The following is an 11,832-nucleotide window of genomic DNA, read 5'->3' as shown; positions in this document are numbered from 1 at the left end:
CCGCTCGTCTGACCCCGGTTGACTGCCAGGCTTTCTGCGGTCTGTACCGGGCCGTTTTTCCTGTCCCGACTGCGTTCCCTACCCCAGCGGCATCAGGAGTTGTTTGGGTTCCTACAAGGCCGTGCGGCTCAGACAGAAGTATCGATGATCCAGCGCACGCGTTTTTGTGTACTTACGGGAAAATAGAGCCGCGAGAACCGAAGGGACTGGCAGAGTCTAACGGTAGCTTCTGAGCTTCGCTCCTCGACACAAATTGTAGCGCTGAGGAACAGAGTGCCGTGGCATGTGGACTCCATATGTAGATGACAGTTATTCTAGCAACCCCAGTTTTCCACTAACATGGCAACACTTCACTTTTCCTCACTTTGTACGGCAAGACAAACACACTCCACACTTTTCTTTGGGGCCCTTTTCCAGCGCAAAGTTAATACACACACATTATGTGTTTTGTGGAGCTAGCTTGAATGGCTTATTGAATAAATCTTCTGTTCATAGCAAGGCTTGCAAGCCCCGTGCCATTCTTTCCATGGAATAATCCTTGCCGTTGAACAAAGAAGCCCTTAGAAAGTATGGACACAATAGGACGCATATCCCCAGCCCAGGACGGCTGCTAGGGACAGTCTTCTCATGAGGAAAGAATGACACACTCAAGCAACTTTTTTTCGCTGTCCTGAACAGGCCCAAGAATTCCTCGCAATTTTCAGCACAACACTGCTAATTCATGTGTGAAGAATGCCATCTCTATAGTCCTTACATCTTCGGTTTTTAAAGAGCCATGAACGGGCAACAGTTGTGACTTTGTTTGGATCGTTTGTGTGCACAGATTAAACGGGAGCTTGGGCCGGTGTGGACACTTTATTTATACAGCAATTACAAGGGTAAAATAAACTGGCAAACACTCTTCAACAAGTCGAGTCGGCGTGCGAAGCGCCTGGTGGATTGGCGTGTCCACACTTCCCACTGTTTACTCTTCCCGGCTGTTTGTGTGACCGTTCACACACAACTTGTCAAGTGGCCGGCAATTGACGACCAATTCCGAAGCGATTTTCGGGCGGCTATCTCCACACGATCATTCCCTAGGCAAGCCGGCTAATTGTTTCACCCGAATCCGTCCCGATCTGTATCTAGTTTTATGGTTGGCGACCGCAGATGTCCACCGGGGAGGACGATAGAGAACCCAACGGTACTCCCAGCCCTTGTCGGACCTGTGGCCCGACCCTTTCTCAGCGAGAAAACCAACTCAAGCCAAAAACCTGCTGGCTCGCTAAGAAAAGAAGACCAGGGGATAAGTAAATAGTCGAGCCAGGGGAGCCCGGGGGAAGCCTTTCTCTCTCTCTCGGGGCTTGGGTCTCTTTTGGTCGGACTCAGCGGGCCAACACACGCAGGGGTTGGGCACCCTGGTCTTACCATGTAGATAACAGCTTTGTCTTTACTATCTAATCTTCTTGTACACAGGATTCCATAGTGTTTCCCTCCTCCTAACCTTCCCCTCTCCTTCTCTATATGAACGCTTGGAGGTCTGAATACGCGAGGTGACCTCCCGGTAGCTTTCACGGCTTCGCTTGCCAATCTTGATCATAGAGTAAGTACGGTAGCACAGAGCAGGCCGGGTCTTAGGTCGGGGATTGTGTGGCAAGACAGTTAGGCCAGCTCAAATGGTACACTTTGCAAACATTCAGACATTTTACTTTATTTTTTTACAGACTTTCAGGGACTGTAAATACCCTGATATCTCCTCAAGTTTAATAACCTACTTAAAGCACTCGATTTTTGCCTACACGAAAATAAATGAGTGACATTTTTATAGCAAGAAAGGCACCAGAAGGTATATTGTAAAAGTTCCCATGTTTTCTCTAACAACTAAACAAGTCTGTACGATTGAAATCTCACTTAAGTTTCATTTACAAACAAGACACAAGCTTTGGTCTGTTTCTAGTCAGCGAGAATTAGCTACATTTCCAATGTTGTTTTTCTGAGGGGATGTCACCAAATCCCCCACCCCAAGAACGAAACGTTTGTCGTGTGATTTAAATTTCTTCAGGACGGACCTGGGGAGTGTGTCTCTGTGGGTTATGAGAACAAACCAGGACTAATGAACAATTTGTATCAAGTTTTCCCCGTCTGGGATCTCTGTTACCCTCGCTACATCTGGAGTCACCACCGAAATCACAAACACTATTACTGGCCATTGCAACATAGAACCACCACCGCTATTCTTCCTTTCCTTTTATGTTATTCAAAATAAAATGTTACAAAAATAACAATCTAAACCGCAAATGTACACTGTTATTGAATATTTTTCCTTTCCTGTAACGTTTCAGAATTAACAACTTCATGCAAATCATGAATATGTATACTTAATGAAAAGAATTTCCAAATATTTTGACTAGTAGTATGAACCAACCCTGTACTTGTGAGCATCAATAAAAACAGAAGATAATGTTTCACTTTCCTGACATAAAAAAAAACTTTAGCTACCATATTTGAAGTTCACTACTTCTCCACCATAGCGTGGAGTGTTGTGTGTTTGTTGTTGAAATGAGCAGCAGCAGATAAAAGCCAGGAACGGCAGAACCCAGTACGGGGGAGAACCCTGTGACCTGTCGTCTGCTCACTCCACTGACCCCAACACTCACTACAATGTTTTGTCTAAAAACGCACGCCCTATGTTCCGTCTTCCTCTATAATCATTTCTCCACAAGTTTCTAACCAAACAACGCCAAAAATACATCCCCAAACGGGTCATATGTACCATCCTAACCTCAAGAGTCCCCAAATGTACTTCTACTTGGACTAATACACGTTTTTTTTGTCCAACTCATGAGTGCCGTTTGAGAGAAAATGTCGGACTGTGAAAAGAAAGCCCAGGTAGATAGACTATGAATTACGTTACCTTTACGATTAGATTATGATCCCCTGCGACACCCATAGAATTGATAACCCAATAACAGTGACAACATGTATCGGTGGATGAGCCCTTTACGCGTTAGCTGGACTAACTAAATCTCACTAAGGACTCAGAATCCTAGATTTTAGTCGAGGAGGCTTAACGGGCGTTTGCACCGCCATGACACTTAATTACACCGGCAGTTGCAGCGTTATGAATATTGTATTAACTCTTACACAAAACACAAAAACAGAATGAGCAAAGGAGCCATATTTCTTCCAAATTTTTACACAACTTTAATCTGGCCTGCACGTGTGCGGATGAACAAAGAAAAAACAATTTGTGTAGGAACGACAAACACAGGCAAATACCGGAGAACTCAACAACTAGTACAGAATTTCAACTGTCTTCTCTCGATACGTTCATTAGAATGGGAATGGCACTTAATCAATAAATAAACAAAACATAAAATTATGAAAATGTTAGGCAACTGAGAACAACTCCGACAACAAGTTTTTTACGTTATTTACAAGCTCGAGACAATCTAAAAACTTGGGATTCGAAAACTTTGAGCTTTCTTTTGTGATTTCAGTTCTGTATCTAACATGTGGTCTGAGAATATGTTATATCTACCATCCACGGTCTAAAGACAGTGCACTGTTTCCACTCACGAGTCTACATTGCTTATTGTACGGACGTACAAAAACTTAGGCTGAACTATGAACAATATATATTGAATTTTTTACACATGTCGCGACGTAAAAAATAGAGTTAAAAGTCAATATTTTACAATAAATATCATGATCTCTCTCGTGAGGTTTTCTCTACTTAGTTCATAACTCGGCGACTACATAAGCCCTAGTCAGGGGCTATGGCGGCGTACTAGACTATTATTCTACAATGTCGCTTAAAATTGGAATGCTTTTTGTTCAGAAATATGAAGATTATTTCTCTCACAGAGTTCTTTCAATACAATAGTGGGAAAGACACGTTTCACTGTTCGCATTAAGAAGACTAAAACCTCACACTTTTCAGCGAATGACTCGCACTTATAAGACAAAATCGAAGCTACACAAGCGAACGACGGTTGAGAAACAAACTAAAGCGAGGTATGTCGACAAAAAATAACAACAGAGAGCACCTTCTCCGAAAAACGATATCTTTCTAGTATACATCCTCTGTACAAAATATTGCTTTCAATTCTTTAACTCTACAAATGTGGCACATTGGACGCGATGACTGGCTGCAGCCAGGCCTTTCGCATGGATTGTTCTGACTATGTAAAATCATAACAGACATGGCAAAGTATGATTTTATGCAAGACGAACTTGTCTAGTTTCTTTTCTTTCGCAACCAGTCTTGTCTGGGTTTGAGTAAGTGTGATGTCAGAGTCTCTGGCCTAGTCAGAAATGACCAATACCGCTGGCTACGGGGGTAGTTGTTAAGTGGACTGGACTTACGCACGAAGATATCGGCGAATGTTCGTTGGAAGGCGGAGTGGGCATCCCTCCGGTAGACTGGCACACGTACCACTCGCTGAGGTTGGTGGCGTGTGTCGGGGTCGGCGCGAGGGTGGCAGATGTCGGGAGAGGGTGCTGCGTGATCCGCGGCAAGTCCCGATGAGTCTCCGAGCTCGTGGAGGACGGGCTCCCGAAACTCTCGTCGTCTGGAGTAGGAGAAGTTTTACCGTGGACCTTCATGTGTTTCCGTAGCGAACTGGGGTGCGTGTAGCTCTTGTCACACCCCCGGACCTTGCAGTTGTAGGGCTTGTCCGAAGTGTGGACGTGCGAGTGCTTCTTCCGATCACTGCTGTTCGCGAACCGCCGGTCGCACCCCTCAAACTCGCACTTAAACGGTTTTTCGCCTGTAGGAAACAACAAGATAAATATGCAGCCATGAAAAATCAATAAGACAACGGGGAAGCGTTGATCGCTGGATGATTTCAGTCATTTGTTACGGAGACAAACCGCTCACTTGCCCGCAAACCAGAATTTCGGGTGGAAGAGCGACGCCTCTGATTGTCTCATTCAAACAGATACACAAAAGGTCATTGTAGATCGCCTAATATTCAGACATAACACATCCACAAAGTGTATTGTAAAGTAAGGACGTTTCAAGCACACTTGTGCAAGTTTGGAAAGCGCTCAAAAAAGCTGCGGGGTTTCTAACCAGAATTTTGGTTGCCACGCTCCGAACTCGGCAAGGTGCAAAGGAGTCGCTACCAGACTAGCGGAAGTGTAAAAGTGTCGGAGGGCATCAGAATATGGTGATAAAAGTTGTGAAATTTCTCATGTGAGACCGTTTCGCTGGGGCCATCAAGAGATATCGGCGGCTAGGGACTGCTGGTCAAAGTTGATCCCCGTTTCCTCAATTAACGGACAAATCAAAACACAGGCGACACGCACCAGGATGGTGACCGAACTTCGGTATAAACGACCCCCGCGCTAGAAACAACGCTTTTAGACCACAAACTGTTTCCCCTTTGATGTTGAGCAACACACACGTCCATGTCTGGTTTGCAGACAACATACACATCTCTAGATGAACAGTGTCCGACCTACAATACACATGCAACAACCAAAATCAGACACTGGCTGGGGCATTTTTGTAAAGTCGACTAAATAGGGAAGCAACGAGGCGCGCGGCCAACTGACAAACAGGGTAAACAGATGGTCAACACTTCTAGTGTCTGGATTTATTTGCCACCCAATACTTTCTCTTGTAAGCAAAGCACTTGATGCAGATAAGGGACACTGAAAACAAATATACAAACACTCGTGGGCAACTCTATTAGACATATTTAGCTAGTATTTAGCGTCGAGAGGGTCCCCTATACAAGCGGGGTCGACTCGAAGTTGGAAAGACGAAGTTGTACCGACCTGTGTGTGTTCTCTTGTGTATCTTGAGGTTTTCGGATCTTGCGAAGAGCTTGCCGCAGCCTGGGAAGGGACAAGGGAAGGGCTTCTCGCCCGTGTGGACCCGTATGTGGTTGACCAGTTTGTACTTGGCCTTGAAGGCCCTGCCGTCTCTCGGACAGTCCTTCCAGAAGCAGGCGTGGTTGGTGCACTCGGGCCCGCCGACATGCTCCACCGTGACGTGGGTGACGATCTCGTGCATGGTGGAGAAGGACTTGTTGCAGGGCTTCTTGGGCTCGGGCTGGTCGGGGTCTATCCAGAGACAGGACAGCTCCTGCTTGATGGGCTGCCTCATGTAGCGGAAGAAGGCTGCAGGGCCGTGCGGTGGCATGTTCATGGGCGCCATGTGATGGTTGAGCTGGTTGGACATGAGATGGTCGCGACGCGGGCTCGACACTTGGTTGAAGCCGTAGCCGTCGCCGGGCAGGCTGAGTCCGTTGACGTGGTGCGCGTTCTGTGGATGGTGGGCGGCGGCCTGCTCGTGGAAGCCCGGAAACATGAGGTGGGAGCTGTCGGCGTGCCCGTGCCCGTGGAAGTTGCCCGAAGTTGGCACGAACATCCCGGAGCCGGCGGTGTTGTGGTCGTGCGTCAGAGACCCCGGCAGCGGCACCGTCCCGGCCAGATGCTCTCGTCGGAGGAGGAAGTCCCTGCTGGCGGTGAAGGCCTGCGCTGCTGCCGTGGGGTAGCCCGACACCGGCCCGTGGTGGTGAGCGTGACTGTACCCGTTGGTCGGCGAGCTGAAGTTGGCTTGGCTGCTGGGGATCTCGCTCATGGGATGCGGCGGACTGAGTTTCAGGGCACCCATGTGGTGGGAATTGTCCCTGCTGAATGGACCGAGACTCATGCTGCCGGCCTCCACACTTCCCTCACTGGAATGATGCGTATGTGGCGCTAATCCGAAACTTGTGACTCCATTGATATTTTGATGATGTCCAACGTCGACAAACCGCAGCGCCGGGCCGTGCTTGACAAAGCTGTGATCCATAATTTGGGCCGGCAATGCCTCCGCACTCATGACGCTCCCGCCGCTTCTATTTGCAAATGAACGCAGAGGCAGGAAGACAGAGAAAAGTGCTCTCCGTTTGCATGCAAACACCACCTTGTTAGACGCCCAGCATGGGACCCCGGCCCACTCGGGGGGTAATTACTCTGCCCGTTGATTGGTTCTCGTCGCTGTGATTGACAGCTCCCCGGGACGACAGCCAATGGAGAACAACAGCACCCTTCCGCGCATGCGCCGAGAACATATCGTCATAAAATATGTCTGTGGTGTGCACCCCTGCCGAGAGTGCTTGTTTCTCAATGATCGGTTGCGTGTATTTCCTACGGTATCCTTCTGAGTTAGGCAATGTGGTATCACCAAAGGACCCACACTTAGTCTATGTTCTTCCCAACCACAACCTTTAACCATTGACACACACGTATTTGCTACACCCAAAATATAATACACACTTTGCTACCTGCACTGTCGTTCGTTGTCTGGAAAAGTTTTGACTTCCAGACGGTGTTTGTTTATGACTTCGGGGGCCTCGTTCACATGTATTCGCCAAGCGTGTGCACCAAACCGCCCATCGCAAAAATGTCCCCTCTTCCGTCACTCGCACATGACACACACATCGGAAGTGCGACCACAACTTTTCCCTCGAGAAGCTATGGTATCTTCACCACAGACATTTTCACTCACAGAAAAAGACTTGTGCTTTTTCAACCGTGAAAGAATAAGAAAAACACTCGAGGGCGAAATCCAATTCATTACAGATGAAAAGAACACATTGTCTCAGGACAATAGAACAGGGTGTCATCTTTTGCCCCTATGAATGATTACCTACGACAACATAAGCCCGGGTCAGCAGACTTCTTGCCTAAACTTTACGCGTTCCCAATAATCGCCAAAAGATGGCCGCCTTTACCCCGTGTCTAATTGGAGCCGCCGTGCTCTTTGAAGACCCCGCTCGGACCAAAATGTCCCAATTCTCCTTATGGAGGGGGAGAAGACCCGGAAAGGATGGTACAGGGGTAAAGAAGGGGGCACGGGGAAACAGGGCAATTCGGAAGACCTCATAGTGAGAGAACAATCGCCGACTCTGATTAGTGGGGAGATAAGAAGATAACCTCGCTCCCCGAAAATGTCACATTGCGCGAGGGAACCGTCGGGAGTTTTCGGAACTCTTCGGAACGACGTAGTCTTCGTACTCGCCCTGACGTCCTCAAAAACAAGTTTACAACAAAACGTAAAGGAAGGAGTAAGCAGAAGTGGATCTTTATTTTTATTTTCTGTTGTAAGAATAAATGTGTGTAAGGAGGGGAAGGATCGGGCTCCACACCTGGGCTGTTGACTTGGCCCCGCAGGGGGTATTTACTCACCACCTCAATAACTACTAATTAATAGCTGTGCAAGCGAAGATGTAACACGTCAAAACGATGGGAGATAAGATAAACAAAGCAGGGCCCGAGCTAAACCAACCTGGTAGAATTGGATGTAAAACACGAGCGCTGGCGGTACGAAAACAAACACAATGCCAGGCCGTAAATTGGTGTGGATGTAATGATTAGGATGTAGAGCATGTTGTTTTGTTTTTACTCAAGGCTGCCCAGGTGTACACGCACACAGTAAGGGCGGAGCAGCCGTCAGTACGGCGGGGTCGCCACGAGAGGGGACCCGGGCACCCGAACAATGTGCTATCGCCAAATCCGTCATCGTGTGCCGCCCCCCTTCGGCGGGCTAACTCGTAGGGCGGTTTTTCTCAGCACGGAGTTTTGTAAACATGGCCCGAAGTCAGTCAAAACACGAGGCGCAAAACTTTCAGTAAAAGGCCGATATATTTTTCTCTCCCTCTCTCTCCAGCTCCCACCCCGTTTCGCTTGATGGAAGTTCCAGCACATATGGCGACCTTATTGTCCCACACGCACAGGCTCTCTCCAGTTGGCGTGTCTCCCAAATGTGCCAATGCCGAGGACTTGCGCCCAATCCAATACCGCGATCAAGGGAAAGAAAGAGGAAAAAACGACGACATAATGTTAGAAAATTAGACACGACACTCGCCCTAGCGGTGAGAGGTACAGGTTGTTCTATCCCGCAGTTTTTATCGGGCTAAACGTGCGCAGGGAACGTGTAGAGCGCGCGCCGCTAGATCCGATCCAGATCCCCCTTCTCCTGCAATTATCAACAAGCTCCGGCCTCCTGTTCCCTACATTTGCCTTTCCTGGACAACTTCAAGGCAATTCAAGTAAAACACTCTAGCCTTCTTTCTAGTAATTTTACGACATAGATCAAAACCAAAGAGTTAAACAATGACTTGCATTGTTGCATATCCTCTTAAAATTGGATGCAAACCAGATTGTGAAAAGCCGGTATACCGTTGCTGCCAGCTGGCTGTAGATCAAAATTCTTCGATTTCATTCCAATTTCTTTACGACCTATTAAAAAACAGACAAGCACAGACAAGACGTAAAAATGAACAAGAAACTTAAAAGCGGTTGCTGTGTTAAACTTTTCCATCAATAGTCCTTGCCAGAGTAACTTTGTAGTCCTGCTCCGAACCATCTGAACTTAGTAAGTAGAACACCTCCGTAAAGAGCAGTAAATAAAGGTTAGAACCATTTGGAGAGGTCTTTCCCCGCCCCAGCAACCCTGCGTTGTTTGAAGTTGAGGCTTGACGTACGACTAGAGTACAACATCATGAGTCTTGGCTCGTGACTACAGCCTGGTTATGATTTTCTCGGCGCGCCTTTTTATTCCTCCTTGTCTCCAGCGCTTCCATTTCTTACGTCTGAGTTCTGTGGAAGTACTAGTCGCGAGTCTATAATGCTGATTGCTAAGGTCTGTTGCTTGTTTATCCTTCAATGCCTGTTATTATGTCTGTTCTGAAGAAAAGTCAAGGGAATCTTGGACATTCCACTTTGTTCTTATGATTCCAACGGATTGCTTCCTGGTATGCAAGGCCGCTAGGAGCTGGATTCGGAATCACAATAACACAATTCCTTGGACAACGTCTTCCGCGCTGTCTTTGATTAAGACTTCTGAAGACGCCACGGCGAAACGCCTCAGATGGACTTAAGTGGTAAGACTATTAAACTCTTCTCTCTCCCTCTGTAGTTTAGGCTGAACAACTAAACATGATGTATGCTGGACGCAGAGGGCGAAGAGGAGCTGTCCAGTCCTGGTACTAATTACAAGGCCACTACCTCCACTTAGAACAGGTGCAGGCGCGACTCGTCACCTATAACAAGTACAGCACTGTGAAAACCAATCGTAACCACTGACCGTACATAAGGCTGGGGTTTGACATTGGCCTAAGCAAAGCCTATCCCTGAGAAACCGTGCACTGTTGGCTGTGAACATGCGGCACAGGCTAGCCACTGTTTGAAGCCTAAGCCCGGCTGTTACGTTAGGGTTAAGTTTGTATTTCACTGGACTTACGATCGAGCGGAAGTGAAAGTACAGAACAGAACGCTTGCGGGGGTTTGGGAAGGTCAAATTCGCTTCTGTGTTACAGCAAGGACTTAACAATGTTCTTCGTCATGGACACACAAGCTTCTGGTTCACTTCATGAGCTCGAAAAAATAATGAAACCGTTATAAGAAATGTTACCATTGAAGAATGTCAACTTTTTCAAAGTAATTTTTTTTCAAAGTAAAATTGTACATACGGTCATACCAAAGGCAATATGGTGTGAAAGAATCATGGCCATGATATAAGCAAGTCATTGCATAGATCGACCTTGACCGCCCATCGTAATTAACAGTTCAATATATGATAGTTCTACCAAAGTCAAAGAGGGAGTGACTGCATGTCCGTCAAATATTTGCATTTTTTGTGTTTTTTACGTTTTGACGGAGGTGCTCGAGGCTCATGGTATCGACCTATTGCTAAGAACTCTTGATAAGACATTGAAATAATCAGATTTTGGCCCCTCTAGGGTCTAGTTGCCTGTTACAGTACTTGAAATTAAAGAAATGACAGTTTCTTTTTCTAAGAAATATGGCTTACAGAGAACAGTGTGTTACTGTGGACGGTGAAGTCCATCAGTCGTCGCCCCTCTGCGCTCTCGGTGTCAGGATAACAAAAACTGTTGGTCTAAACCTTTCAAGCCCGCTACACGCCAAGGTAACATGTTTGGCCCCGTGTCAAGTTCTCGTTTCTCGGATACACGGCGGACGGGCGGATTTTCAAGAACAACGAACAGCCAGCGCTGACAAACGTCATGCAATAAATGAAGGAAAAGAAATGACGTGTGGAGACTGAAAAACAAACACAATATTAGGTGCAGTGATCGGGGCCGTCGCTGGAGGCGCATTGTCCATGACCTTCTGAATCTGAACAAGAAGGTTCGTTTTCAAACCTCCTTGGTCTAAAGACTGAAGCAGTACAGTAGAAGCCGTTTAATTGCACACCCCATTTGCCAGCGCATTTTTTGCAATTATCCGGATGATGCAACAAACAGAAGTTATCTAGCTGGACCGCACCGCCACGGGAACAGAAGTGTGTGGTTATCCGTTGTGCGATTAAGTTATTAACTGGTCTGTCGTATATTGATGATGATAAACTACGTGGAAGGTACATGTAATAAACTTTGACACAAACCAACTGGAGTTCCATTCTCCATAAGAATATGATTTAATCATTTGTGGTGAACAGAATTGAATGATAGAGGAAGTGAGAAATCTACCATCGAAAAACTCGCTATAAAAGCAAAAGGTGAAATGTTCTAGTTTTCTGTCATATGGCAACCATCGGTCTATATTCACATTGACCAGGGTAAAATCATGGGTTATGGCTAAAGAGTCCTATGTCAGAAAGAGAATGACAGTCTGTACCATATACTACAGTCACATCTGTAACTGTACAGCGTAAGCTGACTCGGTTCTATTGCAAAGTTCTTTTCTGCAGATCCGCAGCGTTGTCAGAAAAAGCGGCAACTCAAAAGAAGGCCACTTGAATCTTCCCATTTAACCTCTGCTTGGAGAGTACTAGTATACGTAGCCTCTACCAGGCTCCCAGGTCGCTGGAAAAATTGTAGACAGAAAGCA

At 46.7% G+C, this 11,832-nt stretch overlaps 1 protein-coding gene across 1 annotated transcript; it reads right to left on the bottom strand.

Annotated features, from left to right (window-relative positions):
* Positions 1-3,163: 3,163 nt before the first annotated feature.
* On the bottom strand, positions 3,164-6,911 carry LOC118427463 (zinc finger protein ZIC 4-like). Its single transcript, XM_035837278.1, has 2 exons — positions 5,767-6,911; positions 3,164-4,751 (listed from the first exon to the last, which is right to left on the bottom strand). Exons 1-2 carry the CDS (start codon positions 6,815-6,817, stop codon positions 4,291-4,293), a joined length of 1,512 nt encoding a protein of 503 aa, XP_035693171.1. The 5' UTR covers positions 6,818-6,911; the 3' UTR covers positions 3,164-4,290.
* Between the last annotated feature and the right edge of the window lie 4,921 nt (positions 6,912-11,832).

Source organism: Branchiostoma floridae, chromosome 12, assembly GCF_000003815.2.
Source record: "Branchiostoma floridae strain S238N-H82 chromosome 12, Bfl_VNyyK, whole genome shotgun sequence".
In the NCBI taxonomy this organism is placed as follows: domain Eukaryota; kingdom Metazoa; phylum Chordata; class Leptocardii; order Amphioxiformes; family Branchiostomatidae; genus Branchiostoma; species Branchiostoma floridae.
The sequence above is the reverse complement of the archived record's forward strand: the minus strand, read 5'-3'. Positions and strand labels throughout refer to the sequence as shown.